This window comes from Condylura cristata, unplaced genomic scaffold (genome assembly GCF_000260355.1).
Source record: "Condylura cristata isolate star-nosed mole 26May11 unplaced genomic scaffold, ConCri1.0 scaffold00025, whole genome shotgun sequence".
NCBI lineage: Eukaryota > Metazoa > Chordata > Mammalia > Eulipotyphla > Talpidae > Condylura > Condylura cristata.
The window spans coordinates 2,800,812-2,820,896 of NW_004567126.1; the positions used below are offsets into that span (position 1 = coordinate 2,800,812).

The window sequence follows — 20,085 nt, forward strand, 5'->3', positions numbered from 1 at the left end:
TAAAAAAAAAACTCTCATGTGGCTTTTTGTTGTATTGGAGGAAAATTATGCAGATTTCTTACTTGGGTCCAGAAGGAAAGATTCATTTATTTCTTTAGCCTCCTTTTCCCCCTATTCTCTTTACCTCAGCTGTACTGGACCTCTTTATGGTCTTTGAATCCATCAAGCTCTTTCTCACCATAACTCTCCAACTGATCTCCCTATCTCCCCCTTTTTTAGCTTCCCTCTCAGTTTCAGTTATATGTCAAAGTAACCTTTGGTATCTATTTGTGGGTAAATGACATAATTATTTGAATTAGCCTTAAGCTTACAAGTCATTCTTCCATCTCTTTATGGTATCTTCAAACTCTACTAAAATCCAGTAGAAAAAAATTCTTTGATTTTGTTATTGTAATCCTAAACCTCTGTTTATATGAGTCTTTCTTTTAATATCTCTACCTATCACCCTATGCTTCCTCTGTCTCCTATATGTAAGTAAAAGCTATATAAAGGCAGGGATTCTTTATGTTTTGGTATATCCAGAGTTTGAAATACAATAAGTGGTAATTTGTTAACAAATGAAAGTATCAATATTTTTAAACAATATTCATATTTGTTTTTTATAATTTTTAATCATTTTATATTCTCTACACTTATAAATATCTATAAATTCACTTTTAATACAAGCATTATAGGTATTGTTGTAGGTCAATAATTTTATTTAGTACCATCATAGATGCTTTTATTTAAATATTTATTTATTATTTGCATATAGGAACTGAGGTATAGGCCAGAGCTGCAGGAGGTGAGAAAATTCACCTGAGACAGAGTAGGGAACAGAGCAGGCAGATTGACAGAAATACACTGCTGAGGAGAACAGCAGGCAGGACAGTAAAGGTCTGCCACACCATGTAGGTTGCCTCCTTGGCTTAGGATTGAACTTGTGCTACAGTGGCTCTGCAGAGCTTCTTAGTGCTGTGCTTTAACACATTGCACCTCAGGGAGGCCCATGCATGCTTTCATAATCAGATGTATAGGTAATAATGCTGTATGCCTTTGGGCCTTTTAAGTTTTTTTGAAATATTTGTTTTCCTATTTGTGGAGAAAATCTACTATTCTGAAGAATAAAATCGTAAAACTAAATGTGTGTGTATAGCATGTAGATTCAAAAATATCCTATATCTGTCTGTTCACTTTTACATGACTATATTTCCCAAACTTACATGATCAAAACTATTATATTATAAAGTCCTTTGAATTTTGTGGAGGTCCACATAATTCTTTTTATTTTCTAGTTTCTGTTGACTTAGATTTATTTTCTGTCATAAAATTTTCAGGAGTTGTCTCTTTTGTATTTATTGAGCTTTTTAAATTATTAGCATAATAATGTGTATATACATGCTTGAAAATTGCTTATAGTTTTTTTAATATATAAAACATTTCTTTTGATAGGGTTGGACCAAGTTTTATGAATTTTCCTTATCAGATCTTCGAGCTGGGTACAACATTATTGATAGGCTCTTTAATGGTAAGTCCCAATCATGAAATTCTTGTCTGTAGTTAACAGAATATTTTGGAAGTGTTATAAACAGTATGATTTCTCTAAGAATGACTTAACTTTCTGGCATTAAAATCACTTTTTCATTTTATTGTGCTTTATGTGCTGACTGCCATGAATATGTTACCTGAGAGTCCTTGTATTATGACTGAGCTTTTGAGATATAACCCTGTTGATTTCTGGTTGATCTGTAGCTACCAGGAAGCTAGCTGCTAGAAAAACCTTATCTTTGCTTTATGGAAAGACTTTAGTCCGTGAAAGTTTTTTTGCCCAGGGCCTAGGCAGAAGTTCATCAAAGTTTAGAGCAGTGAAGGATAGAAGAGAGTATATTGCTAGGAGTCTCAAGAATGTCCCCAAAAAAACTCTTGATTCCTATCTCCATACTCCTACCTTATAGCCCCAAACATCTCCCCACCCTTTTTTCCATTTCAGTAAAGAGCATCACCATTCATGTCGTCCAAATTTAAAACCTATGTATCACTCAGTATTCTTGTGTTTTTCTCACTCCTCAACCTCTAATCATTGTCAGGCCTTCACTTTCCATGTACAGAGTATTATGATTCTATTCACTTGTTTCAACACAGTGCTTTGGTAGTTTGAGCAATAGTATCTTACTTGGCTTTATTTATATTTTAGCAAACATTCTCTACATAGTACAGGAAATTATTTTATTGCAATGTTAGTAACATATAATCCCCATTTTAAATCTGCTTTCACATTGGGATACTTGTCTGCCTTCTTGTCCTCTTCACTTCCTCTCTCTTCTCTCCCTCTCTCTTTCCTGCCTCTTCCTCCCCTCCTTTTTTTTTTTTTTTCTTTGACATACCATTAGTTGGTTTACAGCACTGTAAAGGATTAGAAACATAGGATCATACCTCTCCAGATGTACATTACCACCCCACACCCTCCTCCAGGCAGCATAGTCCTCTACCATGGGCCCATTGGGTCCATCGGGCCCCTCCACTCTTAGTTGCTCGAACAAGCTTAACTTTTTTTTCTGTAATACTTTTTCCAAAACCTTTAATTGATTGTCATTGTATGATGGAATTTATATGCATTGAAATGTGAGTTAGATGCAGGTACTTTAAAAAGATACTGAATCTCCTGCTAAAAGTCTAACTGTATAGTTTTATGATTACAAAATTTTCCAATATTAAGAGACATTCACTATATGTAGAATTAAATTGAAAAAAGAGAAAGTTCCTGTAAGTTTTAAAACCGTTAAGCCTGAGTTTCTTATCAAAAAAGTAGGCCTAATAATAGACATTGTCTCAGTTGGTTGATTTTTCTTTTTTAGAAATGTAAATGAGAAAAGTCAAAAAGAAGCACTTAACATTTAATATATTTAATATATTGAATTAGCTAGTAATATTTCTACTATTGCTATTTTATAATTTTAGATCTGTTCATTTTTCTTCATCCTAAAAGTAAAACTTCTTTTGAGAAAAATGGGTATGTGATGGAAAATATGATTTTCTTACCAGAATTCTGTAAAATATATCATACAATGTGTGTTTGTAAATCAATCTTTGTGATTATCTCTCATTTTTGTAGTAATAAAGTAAATAGAAGTTAGTAATGCTAGCAGTAATATCTAGTTACTTTAAATATAATTGGTTCCTATTTTTACCACAGATCTGAGATTTTATATTTAAATTTTAACATTGCCACTGAAGTATGTCTACAAAGATATTTATATTACCAAATGAAATAATGTAGAAAAGTCCCATTATGGTTTTAAATATGGTATTTCTTTCCTATTAGAATAGAATTGTAGAGCTCACTAGAAAGATCATGATATTTAAAAGACTAGTGTATAAAAATGTTTTATAGTTTCCCTTTTAACCAGGTCACTTTATGAACTGAGTTTTCATCGTTGTATAAATTATGTTTAGGTATGTTCTGCTAAAGAATTTCCAGTTTTGGATGCAGCAGAATATGGTCCTGGTTTTGGAATACTTCATCCTAGGGATTGTGTTACTTTGATTTTGGTGACACAATTTTACTATGTCTCCATTTTTCCATTTGTGTTTCTATGTTTCTTGTAAAACTTAAGTGAGTTTTAGGCATGTGAAACATGTGAGAGGTTTTACTTTTTTATGTAATCTATCAACAGTAGCCATTGTGTAATTATAGTATAAATGAGAATTATGTCAAGGTTAATAAGCATTTTATGGAATGAATTGATTGAATTAAGTATTTATTTATTTTAATATCTTTTTTTAAAAGATTTATTTATTTATTCATATAGAACTGGGGTACAGGCCAGAGATGCAAAGGGTGAGAGGATTCACCAGAGACAGAGTGGGGAGCAGAACAGGCAGCTAGACGAAGTACACTGCTGAGGGGAGCAGCGGGCAGGTCAGGAGAGGTCTGCCTTGCCATGTGGATCTCCTCCGGGGCAGGCGGGAATCGAACTCATGCAGAAGTGGCTTAAGCTTCTTAGTGCTGTGCTTTAACCCGCTGCGCCACAAGGGGAGGGCCTGAATCAAATATATATTTAAATTTCGAACCAGGAACTTAATTGATATTAAGTTGGACATGTTGGAATAGTTTTGAGAATATTACCAATATCTTAGAAATGAAACTAATAAAGTATACTTTTAATTATAGGTACCAAAGATATTCAGTGGGAATTTCTACATGGTTTACTTGAAAATGCTATTTATGGAGGACGTGTAGATAACTATTTTGACCTGAGAGTTTTGCAGTCATACCTGAAACAGTTCTTTAATTCTTCAATAATTGATGCAGTAAACCAAAGAAACAAGAAAAGTGTTTTTCCATATTCCATAACTCTACCAAAAACTTGCAGCATTTTGGTAGGTAATAGTAATCATATTTAATTCATTACCAGTTATTGATTCATTTCTTATATTGACAAATATATGTTGTTTCTTTCCAAATGTACAAGTAATGATCATTCACAATTATGGATGCATGGCTGATTCTTTAAACTCTAGTTAGATGTTTTAAAGTTTTGGGTGTCTAACACAAGACTAAGTGACTGATATAAGGCATAATGACTGGGTAAATCCTGAAGGGAGTAACCAAGGAAAATTTTTTAAATGTCAGATTTGTGAAAATCTGGAGTGGGAGAATATGTTTCTTCCTCAGAGGTAGGAGAGTGCTCAGTCATAACCCAGTTTTAGGGAGTGTAGATCTCCAGTGTATCTATGGAGTTCACTCTTTAGAAGTGAACAGGCAAGTAAAGACTTGAGGCTGAAATTAAAAAATTACATTCATACAGATATGTATATATCATAATTGTTCTGTTCAGTGTATTTTGATATATTAAACATATGTGTAAACAACACTGGTATAAAAAAACAGAATATTTACAGCTCTCCAGAAGCCCTGGTTACTACCTTCCCCACAAAGGGTACATTATCTCTCACCTTCTAACAGCCTACATCAATTTTGCCTGTTTTTTTGTACTTCACATAAATATTCTTCTGTGTCCAAGTGAGGATATATCTGTTTGGAGAGGTAGCTGTCTATTATTTAAGAGACATATCCGTGTATGTTCCTACTCCTGGATAGAGAGAAAACTTCCTATCAATCCAAATGAGACTATTTCATAGCTGCTTTGAAATGAATGAAGTATATAAATACAATCATAGGTTTAAATTCATGGGATGATTTATGTGAATCAGTGTTGAGCTTTGTAACTGAGTTAGATGGAAGGAGGAAGCCAAGCTTCCCAGGAGGATGGAACACACACATTCACTTAACCACATATAACTCCATGCTTACTTGACAGCATACATTCACATATACTCATGTATATGTAGACATGTGTACATGTACACATGATAAACACCTTGAGGAAGTTTATACATGCCAAGTTATAGGAGAGGAAAATTTTCCAGAGAACATGTCTTTCCAAAATTGACTTTTTTATAGGTCCTGGACTTCCTGAAGTCCAGTTGTTTTGTTGGAAATACTTAAGGGTTTCTCTTTATACCAAATGTAAGAAAACTCATGTGCCAAATGAAAAAGATGATGGGGAATGCACAAGTTGTCTCTTCAGCAATACCAACCTGCTTCATAATAACTTTTATCTCCCTCAAAGCAAACAATTCTCATTTTGGGTATCTAACAATAAATTCTCAGTATCTTTTTTTTAGTTTTCCACCTAGAGTCATGGGTGAATGAATAACATTTCAGACACATGCGTAGCAAATCAAGACTGCAGTTCTTACAAGAATTTCTGGGATAAGTGAACTAGAATTAACAATGTATTTCATACCATCTCAACGCAGATTGAAAACTATGTGGGATTGCTTTATGATAAAACAATCTACAAAGCAGTGCCTGCATACCAGAGAGTGTTTATAGGTTTATGGGGTTTCTGTAAGTTTTTAAAAAGTATTCCTGACATAGGCAGAATTGCAATTTGAAGACTAGTCTTTGGTAGATTAGATGACAAGTAATTACCAAGACTTTCCTGAAAACAGATAACATAGTACTTTATACATGGCAAGATAGTGACTCAAAAATGTTTGTTTTAATCATTTCAGCAATCCTTTAAATGTGGGGAGTTAGGATAAAAGACACGGTATCAAATAATTTTAGTATGAATAAGTAGTGGTAACAAGGCACATTTCCCATAGAAAACTGAGTAAATTTTATACAAACTGAAAGTAAGTTTAGCATATAAAATGTATTTTATGAATGTATTTATGAATAATAATTTAATAGTTAACAGCATCTATTCATTGTGATTTCAGTAGTTGCAACATTAATCTTTATTGAAAAACTGTTCATTACTTCTTTATGTTTAGGACTACCGTGCTGTCATTGAAAAACTTCCAGAGGATGACAAACCCAGTTTCTTTGGTCTGCCTGCCAATATTGCTCGCTCATCCCAGCGCATGATCAGTTCTCAGGTATTCTTAAGAGAAAATCTACCTATTAGAAAAAAAATGTTGCTACTGATTCTGCAAGAAATAACCTTATTTGTGAATTAATATTATTTGCCCACAGGCTTTTATTATTTTTATTTACTATTTTTAAATTTTTTAAATATTTTTTGCATCATTTTTCTTTTTGTACATTTTTTTAATCTCGGTTGTCCATGGGAACCCCCATGGACTTCCCATCACCAATTCACCCATGTTCCATCACCAAGAAAACACAGACGCGCTCTTCCTGCCCCAGATTTGATCCTATTCTCCTCTCTGAACCCGTATAATGTCTCTGGTTTATAATTATTTTTTATTTAAATTTTACTTTACAATTACTTTTTTCCCCCTGATCCCTTATACTCCTGCTGAGTGAAACCAGCCAGTATTTTTCTTTTTCTTTCTTTCTCTGGTTTATGTCACTAAGCATTATCCTTTTATTACATTTTATTGCATGCTGCCTCAAATGGCATGAGCTTATCCTTTTTGATTGCTGAATAATATTCCATTTTGTATATGTACCACATCTTCTAAGGGTTATTTTATAACTTACTAGATACTAGACTTATGTTAAATAAATCTTAAATGAGTCAAATAGTTCTATCTTAATATTTTTGTTAAAAATACCAGAGGAGCTTCCTTGATGACCTGCAGGTTAAGTTTCAGGACTATCACCACTGTGACCTGAGTTTGATCCCCAATCAGGGAGCTGACCCACTGGCACAGAAGACCTCTCCTGTCTTGTCCACTGATCCCTTCAGCAGTGTATTTCGGTAGATCTGCCCTGTTTTGCTCTCTGTTTCTGGTGAATTCTCTCACCTCCTTCACTTCTGACCAGCACCTCAGTTCTTCTGGGTGCAGAAGATTTAAATTAAATTTTTTTAAATAAATAAAATTTAAGAACATTTTAAAGAATAAAATTTAAATTTAAATTAAAAAAAAAAAACTTTAAGAAAAGTATTACTTAATTTTCCTGTCCTACTTCCTCTTTTAGTTCTAAGAACCACTAACTTGGTCTCAGTCTAAAAGTTTATTTTGTTTTATTTTGATCACATATTTGTTTCATTTCTCTATTTACCATTTATGAGAGAAATAATACAATATTTGTCATGTGGTTATTTTCACTTACATATAGCTTTTCACTAAGCATAGCACCCTGTAGGTCCATCCATGGTATTGCAAGTAGCAGTTTCATCTTCATGTTTTTAATAGGTGGATAGCATGCACCTATTAAAAAAAAAAGTGTGTGTGCAGAGGTACAGAGACAGAGTGGGGAGCAGAACAGGCAGATCGATGAAGTACACTGCTGAAGGGAGCAGCAGGTGAGACAGGAGAGGTCTGCTGTGCCATGTGGGTCACCCCTGGGGCGGGGATCAGTGCCGTGCATTAACCCGCTGCACCACCAGGAAGGGCCTGCATATACTTCATTTAACCACCAAAGCTTCAGTGCCACTGAACTATCACATTAACCCTTCTACCCCATCACTTCCTTCCTCATAGTAATTAGGATTTGACAGAGTTATTTTTGTTATATTTGATCAGTTTTTCTTTGGTTATTTATATTTCACAAATGAGTGAAGCAGTTATCATTTGTCTCTGACATTTCACTTAACACAGTCACCTCAAGTTCCATTCATATAGTCACAAAGGATACAATTTCAACTACAATTAACAGCTGGGTGATATTCTGTGAGTATAAATACCATGCTTTCACTTTATTTATTTATTTTTATTTTATTACATCATTGTTCACTTTTGTACAATGTTGGATTTCTCCTCTCAGGTGTAGTCCCCATAATTCTCTCACTGCCATAGCATCTGTGAACTATCACTAGTTCTGGTGTTCTTCCCTCTTCTTCCTATACATGAAACTACCTGATATTTTTCATTTTTCCTTCTGACTTATTTTGCTTATCATAATCCTTTCCAGTTCCATCCATGTTGCCGCAAATGGCATGAGTTTATCCTTTTTGAATACTGAGTTGTATTTCATTATATACCACAATATCTTTATACATTTTCCAGGTGATGGGCATTTGGTTGATTATTTCATGACTTGGCTAGTGTGAATGATGCTGCTGTGAACATAAGCGTGCACAAATCTTGTCACATTTATTCCATGATTCTGGATCATACGTATTTCCATGTTCAAGTCTTTAAGGACTTTCCATGCCATTTCCTGCAGACCTTGCAACAGTTTACATTCCTACCAACAATGAATGAAACAACCTCATCAACACGAGTTATTTTCATTTTTTTTTATATAGGTCATTCTCAAAACTGTTGATTTTCTGTCTCACTGTGGTTTCAATTTGAATGTCCCTTGTACATGATGTTGACCATATTTTTCCATGGCTTTTGGCCATCTGTATTATCTTCTTTGGAGAACTATCTATTTATGTCTCTAACCAGTTTTTTTTTTTTTTTTAAATTGGGTTGTTAACTTACACTGTTAAGTTGTACTAGTTCTTTATATATTTTGGGCATTAACTCCTTTTTGGACATGTGATGCACAAATATTATTATCTTCCATTCTGTAAACCTCCCAGTCCAAAAGCATTTTGTTTTTGTGGTGGTTTATTTTCCTAAACAAAAGACTTTTAGTGTGATATAGTTTCATTGGCTTATTTTTACTTTTGTTTACCTTGCTATGGAGTTGGTGTTTTTTGTTTTTTTTTTACCTATGTGTTCTTTTATGTACTTTATGGTTTTATGTCTTAAATCTAAGTTTATTTTTTTAAGATTTATTTATCTATGCATACAGAACTGGGGTACAGGCCAGAGGTGCAGGTGCTGTGAGAGGATTCACCAGAGACAAAGTGGGGAGCAGAACAAGCAGATCAAGGAAGTACACTGCTGAGGGGAACAGTGAGCAGGTCAGGACAGGTACAGGAGAGGTACCAGCTGTACAGGGTATTTAATATATGGAGAAATGTAAAGTGAATTTTTTTTCAGACAACTAGTTTTCAATTTCTGTTGGGGACTCTTTGCCTCTGGAAGGTCTTTCTCCTTTGCATTTGCATTTTCCTGACTCCTTTCCTTGGAACTCAGCTCAAGGTTAGACACACCTTCTTGCTCAGGCTATGCAGATAAAACTGACTTGAATTTATAGTGAAATATATTTTCCTTAACTCCTTTCTCCAGTACCTACTTTTTTTTTTTTTTTTTTTTTTGGTTGCTGGTAAGGTCTATTATTGTGAGATATGTTAAAAATATTTTTAGACATCACTAGCTTTAAATTTATAACTATTGCTAATGTGAAAGATCTTAAGTTTCTATTGAAATTTATTAAAATTTTGTCTTCTAATGTACTTTTTTTAATATTAGCTATTCTAGAGAGTGAAATGACATTTGGTTATGGATTTGACTTAGATTTTTCTTAACACTAGTAATGCTGAACAAATTTTAATGCACTAATGACATTTTGTTTATCTTTCAAATCTTTTGTGCAAAAAAAAAAAATTCTGTTATTTATTGTCTTACTATTGAGCTTTGAAGGTTCTTTGTATTTTCCCCCATTAAATTACATTGACTCCTTTGTAAAAAACAAATAGCCATATATATGTGTAAATGGGCATATTTATAGAATACACTATTAATAGATCTGTCTTCTGACAGATAAAAAATACAGTAAGTACTATAATTTTGTATTCATTGTTTAAACTAGATCATTTAAATCACCCAGTTTTACTCATTATCAATATTTGACCATTTTGGGTTCCTTCAATAGAAGTTTTAGAATCACTTTATCAATTTCCAGGAGAGAAGCAAGCAGTAGGGGATATCAGGCGGTAGCCCCTGGGCCTGCTATGCCTGTGCACATCTTCCTCCTTGTCAAACTTCTTCCTGGACAGCGGCAGGGGCAGCAGGGGCCCCTCCTCAGGGGGCCTAGTTGTGTCTATGCGAGTGTCCTTTAGTCTTCTCTCCCTTTTTATACTAAGCCTACCTTTTTGGATATCACTAAAACAAAAAGAAAGAAATAACTATCAATATGCTTGCTGAACTCTAGCTATAGAAAATCTTTTGATTTCCTGCTCTTTCAAAATACATTTCTGTGATCTTTTCAATTTAGTTTTCTGATGCTACTCTAAGTATCATTAAGTCTGTAATCATGATAAATTGTTAGTTTCAGTACATTTTTTTGTAGATTTCTTAAGTTTTTACATATAAGCTATCAATGCTTCTTGGAATGTTTGGTAAAATTAAACCTTGTTCCAAATTTCTTTGTTATTGTTGGGAGCTCTTAGCAAAATATATTATATTAATTTTTAATGTGTGATGATTTTTTTTCTCTGTTGTTAAAGATTTGACGATTTATTGCTAGTGCAGTGACTTTAGCAACATTCCACTCTGTGACCTCACCGGTCATGGTTACCTACTCTCAGCAACTGTAGTTACCATGACCAATTGACTTTTCCATCAGTTATTATAATAAAGTTAAGATGTTCCTTTTTCTCAAATACCTTACTATCTGAACCTATTAACTTATATTTCAGGAGTGTATTTATTAGCTACAACTTTGCTAGTTGCACAATCAGCCAAAAGAGGAAATAGCTAAGTACTGTATATAGACTGTTAGAACTCCAGACTTCTAGCTCTCAGGATATCTGAGTCTGAATGCATGCCACGTGTTGAGTTCTAATACCATTTAAGACAATGGCAAAATGATTACAAAACAGTATAAGACTATATTGTATTTTTTGACCTACACAATGATTTCATATTAATTAAACTTGAGTATTTTAAACACATTAATGCTATAAATGTGATTTTTTTTATTTTATAGGTTATTCAGTAACAAATGTTTTAGTTTTAACAATGGCAATTAAAGGGAAAGATATTTTGTGGTAATGAAAGTTCTTATTGTGTAATGCTAGGTAATATATGTATAGAAGCACTGACAGAATTTGAAAAATCACTATTTTACAAACCCTAATAAAATAATTGATTCATATAATTATTATCACAGGATAACATTATTAGCTAGAAGGTTGTGTCAGTATGTGTCACAAGAAAGAGGCATTCTGAAACTCTGTGCCTCCTGATGTGGTGTCAAATGAAGTACACTTTCTGAAAGTATTCTATAAAATAATAAAATATAAAATATAAAAATAAGATCTTCACTTAAGGAAATCCTTAAACTAATTACCAGTTAACAGGGAACAGAGGGATAAAGAAACAAATTAAATGATGCCACTGGATCCAGATGTGAGAAATTGTGCTAGAAATTGTGCTAACCTATAGATAACCTATAGGTTAATGGCAAAAACAGGAGAGCAGAAAAACTGCTACATTAGAGATACTTGAAATACATGACCACTGCATGACCTTTCTATGGACAATAATCCAGACAACCTAATTTAAGGAAATTCTGAGGTGATTAAGGAAACATAAGCATAGACTGGATATTATTTGAAATATACCAGTAAATTTTATTACTTTTGTTAGGTGAAAGGGTTTTGTAATAATACCTGTTTTTTGTTGTTGTTGTTGTTGTTTGACATAATACTAAGTGTAGGAGATAAATAACATGTAGTTTAGAATTTATTTTCAAACATGTAAAGAATAATGGCAGCAAGCTAAAAGAAGATAATTTAGTGATGGATGAAGCAAGTACAGGGAAAACTTGACAATGGTAGAATTTGCATGATGGGTATGTTTATGTGACTTTGAAAATGGTCCATTAATTTTGCAAAGTTCAAATAAATGACAAATATTTAAATGTGTCTGTTTGATCTTGTCACCCAGTTAAATGTAGAAAATTCTTAGTACCTTACTGCAAAAAATTCTTTAATAAGAGGAAGCATGCCATTACACACACAGTGGTGTTGAAAATGGCAGGCACTCAGTTTCCCAGACAATCACTCCCACACCCCACTGGTGTGGCAGGTGGGGCTGGGAGTTTGTGTGGAGAGGTGGGGCTGCTTGAAGCAAGTGTAGTTCCTGAGCAGTTACAAGCCTGAGCTAATAGAATGCCACAGCCTCCTCCTTGTGCTGAGGCAGGATCAGCCTTTCCTTACTCTTCCCACCTGAATAGCTGGTATGTTTACTGGCCCACTCTATTGTTCTGGTTACTCTGCCCTATCTAACATGGTTTTAATGGTTATATTGTTTCATATTTTACTGTGTATTGAGGTTGACAGTCAGCAAACTCCGTATATTTAAAGTGTATGATTTGTGAGATGAGATTGCAATAAAGATCAAAAGTGAAGTACACAGGTATTCTACCATGTTAAGAAAGCAACATTTTTTTCAACTAAATATGATATAAACCTGAAATTACATCTCAGGGGACCTTCTAATGAATTTCTCAGCAAAAGATATTTTGGCATTTTATGTATATATAAATGTGTGTGTATATAAATATGAGCGTTTCTCTCTCTGATGCTGTCTAATTCCTTCTTCCCACTCTGTCCCCTGGACTCGACGACAACCACTGATTCCTTTTTGTCCGTAATTTGCATTTTCTAGAACTTATATGAAGGGATTATACAGTTAAGTCCTCTTTTCTGTTCAGCTATTTGCTCGTTTAGTGTAATGATTAGGGATCATCTGTGTTGTTGTATATGAGTAGTTTGATCCTCTTTATTGCTTATTAGTATTCCATTATTTTGATTTATCATAATTTGCTTATTCCTACACTCACAGGAGGTCATTTATATTGTTTCCAACAATGAAAATTAAGTTATTAATGAATACTTGATCATTTTGTGTTTTTGCATGAACATATACTTTTATCTCTTGGGCAAATACTTCGAATCAATGACAGTCTTAAATTTTTAATAAACTTAATTTTTAAAATTATTATTTTTATGCATACAGTCTGGGGTACAAGCCAGAGGTACAGGGGTGGTGAGAGCATTCACCAGAGTGAATGAGAACAGGCAGAGTGTGGAGAACAGGCAGGTCAAAGAAGCACACTGCTGAGGGGAGCAGCAGGTGAGACAGGAGAGGTCTGCTTCTCCATGTGGTCCACTCCCTGGTCAGGGATTGAACTCGCAATGAAGCGGCTGCGGCCAGCTTGCAGAGCTGTGTCCTTACCCGTTGTGCCACCAGGGAGGGCCCTAATTAACTAAATTTTCAATTAATTTTTTAAAATTAAACACAATATATATTTTCTTTAAAATATAGATGAGGGGGCCCTCCCTGGTGGCGCAGTGGGTTAAAGGGCAGCACTGAGAGGCTTAAGCTACTTCCACTTGAGTTCAATTCCCCACCTGCCGTAGAGGAGATCCACATGGCACAGCAGACCTTTCCTGCCCCGCCTGCTGCTCCCCTCAGCAGTGTACTTCCTCTATCTGCCTGTTCTGCTCCCCACTCTGTCTCTGGTGAATCCTCTCACCCGCAGCATCTCTGGCCTGTACCCCAGTTCTATATGAATAAATAAATAAATCTTTTAAAAAAATAAAAATAAATAAATAAAATATATATATACATACATACATACATACATACATATATATAGATGAGGGATACCAGAGACATTTTACCAGGGTGGAGTAGGGAATGGGATCAAAAATGGTGGGAGGAGGGAAGTGCACTGGACTATTATATTGGCACACAGGTGAACTGGTGATGGGAAGCCCACCCGGATTACAACTGAGATGAAAAAAGGCACAAAATGTTGTAAAAATAAACTATTATATTATTAAAAATAAATAAATACATACACACATATATAGATTAGGGACCTCCATAGTGGCCGAAGGGGTAAGTCTTAGGGCTACCAGTGCTGTGGACTGAGTTTGAACCCTGGCCAGGAAGCTAACCCACATATAGTACAGCAGACCTCTACTTTCTTGCTCCCTTAGCAGTGTATTTTAGTAAAATTCACATATTCTTCTCTCCCCTGTGTCTCTGGTGAATTCTTTTCCCCTCTCACACCTGTCTCCTACACCCAATTTTCTAAGCAAAAAAAAAAAAAAAAAAGATTAAAAACAATTAGGGTACATGAAGTCTCATATGTGTATGAGTGGTGTTTATATATAATATGTATTTATATATTTATATCTGTCTTATTTATACTTCCAAAAATAACAAAAGTATAATTTTACCCTCAGTAAGTAGGGTTATTGAGTCACTAATTATACAAAGTTCAACAAAGCATCTTAATTACATCTCCTCAAGGCAGAGATGAATACGAACATTTCATTTAATTTAATGATTAATTCCAGGTCTTATTTATTTAGTATTAACCGAGGTTATAAATAAAACACCATTATATATGCTTTATAATGAAGTGATTAACCTATTACTTCCGGTGATGCCAGTATTTGAAAACTGCTTTTATTCACATTGTTAGTGTTGTGCATGGTGCTGGAAAGGATCATGCTTAGTGTATAAGGCAGAAAGGAAAAGAGAAATACAGATGGTTTCATTCATAGCAGGATAGCAGGAACATAAGGGATAAGGGGGAGGGGAGGAATTGTAATGAAGTAAAAATGAAAAACAATAAACAAAAATAAACCAGAGGTGTTTTATGGGGGTGGAGAGGGGAATAGGAGCAAAACTGGGGTGGGAAAAGCACAAGAGACTATGGTGATAGCACATGGGTGAATTGGTGGTGAGAAGTCCATGGACCAAGATAGAGAAAATATACAAAATAAAGAATGATGTAATGATAGTTAGCATTTTTAAATATATTTGTCAGTCTTATATCTTCTTTGGAGAAAGTTTGTTCATTTTCTTTGCACATATTTTAATGAGCTTTTTTTTTTTTAATTATTGAGTTATATGAGTTAGTTATGTGCATTGAATTGTACCTTTTACCAGATAGATTATTTGTAAAAACCTTCCTAATTGGGCCCATTTGTCTTTGATTTTTCTTTGCTTTTTGGTGGTTGTGTGTATATATGCTTTTTAGTTTAATGTAGTCCCATTTGTTTTTCATTCTGTTGCTTGTATTTTAGGTGTAATACCAAAAAAAATTATCACCAAGGTGTTTGTCAAGAAGTTTATTCTTGTTTTTATCTGTTACTTGCTTTCAAGTCTTATATTTTAGTCTTTAAAGCACTTAGACTTATACTTTATAGGTAGTATAATATAAAAATATATATTTTTCCTTCATAGGTAAATATCCAATTATTCTAGAACCATTTATTGAGTATTCTTGACTTTTTTTTTTTTTTTTTCAAATAAGTTAGGGAGCTATGCTTAGATTTAATCATGGACCAAGATCTGTATACCATTGGTATTTATTTTTATGTGAGTACCTGTTGGAGACTTTGTCCCCGATCACGGACTATTGGGAGAGCAGAACAGGCAGGGTCTTAAGATGGGAATGGCGTCAGCGAGCAGAGATTCCTAGAAAAAGGGGGAAAAGGGGAAAAAGGGGAGCGGGGGCGAGGAAGACACGGGGGAATGGAAGTTGGGTGCAAGTCTTCCTGCTCTGCCTTTAGCAGAGGTTTATTTTATACAGTTCAGGCAGGCAGAGGGAGGACATTAGCATATGAAATGGGCTGAGATCACAATCACCTTTTTGTTGAGAATAGTCTGGGGTCGTTTTGACCTTTAGTTGAGATTATAACATTTTTAAAATCAATCTATCAAGGTTAAAACAAGTACATAGATTCACAAAGTTTAAGACTAATATTACTATATTTACAACAGTGAAGATTAACCAAAATAAAGTCCCTAAAACCTGATTACTCTGCATAGGCAACTTGGGTGAATTTCCATATCCAAATACTAGATAGTAGAAAGCTTGAGTGGTTATTTAGAAACTGAATAGAAGGCTGTGTGAGATAGAGTGATAAGATTTGAGTTTTCCACCATCTGGCAATGAGAGACATTGCAGGAACAGCCATTTGTTTTTATTAATCAGCCAGTTGTTTAATGACTTTTGACTTCAAGAGAAATTTCTCACCCTGGTGTAGTACTTGCTTGTCAGGGCCAGGTAGCACCTTCTGAGGTTGAGGCAATCCAGTTGTAAACTGAAGGTTGCTCAGAATATTTTGATATTATGATTACACAAAAAAGGGAGGTCATAACATAAGTTAGCAGTGGAAAATCTGATTTTTCAGAGCTTCTCCCGATCTACCCGGAATCTGCCGGACGATAGACGTTGCATAACTTGTGTCAAGTACCATACGATTATTATGACATAGCTTTATAGTACAGTTTGAAATCAGGACATGTATTTCTTCATTTTCAGGATTTGCTTGATTATTTGGGTTTTTTAATGGCTCCATATAAACATTTGTTGGAGTGTTTTTCTACTTCTGTGAAACATGCTATTGGAACCTTGATAAGGATTATATATGAGTGACTTCTCATAGTATTGACATTTTAATAATATAACTTCTTTGACTCCATAAACATTGGATGCCTTTCATATTTTTTGTGTCTTTTTCAGATTCTTTCCTCAGTGGCTTACAGTTTTCATCATAAAGATCTCTCATCCCCTCAGTTTATTTCCAAGTATTCTTTTGTTTTTGATGCTATTGCAAATCGGATTAATTTTCTTTTTCAGAAATCTTATTGTTTTTGTATAGAAATTATGGTTTAATTTTTATGTCCGACAACTTTAATGACTTCATTGATTAGATCTTATAGTTTATTAGAGTTTTTAGAATTCTCTACTTTTAAATCTTTTGTACTAATGGAGACCATTTTACTTTTTCCTTTCTAGCTTTGATATCTTCATTTCTTTCTCTTTGCTAGTACACTCCAGAAAATGTTTATCTTTAAAATCTATATTCCTCCTCATTCCAAGGAACATTTACTAGAGTCAACTTATAACATTAGAAATGACACTACTAGGGTAAAATCAATAGTTAAGGAAATCAATCAAAGAGAAAATTAAGATAGACAAAAAATAAATAAAACTATGGAAGCAGTTCATGCCATAAGCAGGTTAAAAAAAAAGTCGTCCTCTAAAGTTCTATGATGTTGATATTATTATAAAACTATTCCTCTGTGTACTTCAAAATATCCAGAAGACAAAGGGGAACACAATTTGTCTAAGATTTAGTATCTTAAAATGAAAACAAACCAGATGCTTAGGAGAAGCAAAAGATATTCCTGAAATATCACTCAGTGGTCTAAGAATGAGGACAATTAGAATAGAAGTGACAACACCTCGCAATTTTATAACATCCTCACAATCTTATAGATCCTCCAAAGAACACCAATGGCATATGCAAGTGTTTATTATGGATAGAACATGGATGTGAATGCTAATAATAAATTTCATTCCTCTTTGGACTGTTTTAAAGCAATATTACTGGAAAAAAATGTTTTCAATTGATTTAAAACATGAACATGAAAGACATTTTTTTCTTTCCTTTGTAAAAGATTAATTTTAATTATAGTCCAGTGTTATAAATTACAATCTTAGGCTCATTTTAGAAAATATTATGCTTATATATTTGAATTCCCTTTTTATTACTTTGCTCATTAAAAGTTATAATACACCATAGTGTTATTTTTAAAAGCAAGCTTCACATGTTGTTTTCTACAAGAGAAAATATGCCCTTTCAGGCTGGTAGACATTCTGTTCTTAAAATAGTTTTAACATCATGTATAAAAAATTTGAACTTTTTAAAATTTGCATTCTTATTTGTTTTCTGTCATGTTTGACAAATTTAAAACACAAATAAGTGATAGCAAATATTACTGGAGTTAAAATAGCACTTCTTCTGACTACAAACTAGTGATGTTCTGTAGTCTAGCAGAACTGATAAATTAGGTGCTGTTTTAGGGTTCAGCTAGAGCAAATGAAATAATTTATCAGAAAAAAACAAAGAAAATGAAACACTGAATCACTACAGTTTTTTCAAGATGAGAAAATCAATCAAAAGCTCTAGAAGTAACTTCAGTTTAACAGCATGATTGTAGTTGTTTAGCAATTAAGTAGTGAAAGACTTATGACCCTTATTTTATGAGAAACTTTACTACAGTAATACAGGGGCCATACAAATTATGATACATAACCCAATCTGTTAAAAGGTGGAAAATGTTACATCTCTCAAGAAGTATAACAGAAAAGTAGTCAACATACTGCAAATGTTGATGTTTTAAAATACTAGCTAAGGAAACCTATGCTTGTTTTTTTGATTATGTGAGACAAAGATTAAGAAAGCAGTTTTAATATTTTGTTTATAATCTGTAATAGAAAATTCAGACAAAGATTAAGATAACAGTTTTAATATTTTGTTTATAATCTGTAATAGAAAATTTAAAATCTGTAGTGTAATTTAATATATTAATACTCTAGATCATTCATAGTAAATAATTATTGAAAAGGAAGTCTTTACAATGTTTCACAAGAGTCTATTAGGTTTTATGAGAATAATGGTAATGAGGGTGATAACAAATAAGTTTAGAAGTGAAATTCGTAAATGGGGAATAATTATTTACCTTACCTCAGTTCAAATAATTGATCTATACTTCCTCTGAGTCTTTAGGATTGACAACTTAAGATGACAGTTTTAACAAAGCTTAAAAACCTAGGTTTATGTCAATATTTGCCAACTGATATTATGTAGTTGTAATTTTAATGCTTTACAGTTTGTTACTTGTTCTCTCTCCCACAATTTAACTTTTTCAAAAAAATTTCTTTAATTTGTGAGCATCTTAAATTATGAAATTTAAAATGTAAAATATTTTGTATTTAAAATGAGCAAGTACACACAAAAAGCCTATTGGTACTGGATAATTAGAGGTTTTTTTGGCTAAAAAAGTAGCTTTCAAATTACACACTGCAGATGTTTTTTCATAGTTTCAGTTTTAAGTTCTTTTGTTTAATTGATTAGATGAATCAGTAAAATATTAAGCCAATTGAATACCCTTGGTGGATTAAGACCTATTTATAATAGATCAAGCCTTTATTTTTATGAAAAAATATGGCTTTTTTGTCTATGCTATTTCTCTGTCTGAAGTTATTCTCTTTTCTTACATTCAGGTTATTTCACAGTTGAGGATCTTGGGCAGATCGGTAACAGCTGGTTGCAAATTTGATAGAGAAATTTGGTCTAATGAACTTTCTCCTGTCCTCAATCTGTGGAAGAAACTAAACCAGGTTAGTAGTGCTAATATTCCTATTTTGTACCCGTGTTCCCTATTCACCTTTCAGATTTTATGCCCAAATTATCCATGTTGGTAATTTAATTTTATTATTCTGCTCTTAAATATATTCAATATACTGGAAAAACTAGAAGAAATATAGTAATGCAAGTCGATCATTCCAGTGGCAGGACCACTGGTGTAATGTCTTCTCCTGTCATGTGTCTTGTTATCATATATCTGCTCTGTATTTTACTCACGCCTCACCTTTTATTTCATCTTTCTGTAAGATCAATGACTGCTATTAGAGGTATAATGTATATTTTTTTAAAGATTTATTTATTTATTCATATGAAACTAGGGTACAGGCCAAAGATGTGGAAGGTGAGAGGATTCACCAGAGACAGAGAGGGGAGCAGAACAGGCAGATCAATGAAGTACACTGCTGAGGGAAGCAGCGGGCAGATCAGGAGAGGTCTGCCTCACCATGTGGATCTCCTCAGGGCAGGTGGGAATGGAACTCATGTGGAAGTGGCTTTAACTTCTTAGTGCTGTGCTTTAACCCGCTGCACCACCAGGGAGGGCCTAGCGGTATAATATTTTAAAGGAATCAGAGGGCTGGCAAAAAACATCGAG

General features: G+C 33.7%; 1 protein-coding gene across 3 annotated transcripts in view; it reads left to right on the plus strand.

Annotated features, from left to right (window-relative positions):
• Nucleotides 1-20,085, plus strand: part of DYNC2H1 (dynein, cytoplasmic 2, heavy chain 1) — a 250,498-nt gene that overhangs the window by 188,560 nt on the left and 41,853 nt on the right. For all 3 annotated transcript variants that reach the window (XM_004689056.2, XM_004689057.2, XM_012729844.1), the window contains 4 exons: nucleotides 1,432-1,507; nucleotides 4,151-4,359; nucleotides 6,325-6,429; nucleotides 19,349-19,465. In XM_004689056.2, the coding sequence (XP_004689113.1) occupies nucleotides 1,432-1,507; nucleotides 4,151-4,359; nucleotides 6,325-6,429; nucleotides 19,349-19,465 (507 nt within the window). The remainder of the gene's footprint in view (nucleotides 1-1,431; nucleotides 1,508-4,150; nucleotides 4,360-6,324; nucleotides 6,430-19,348; nucleotides 19,466-20,085) is intronic.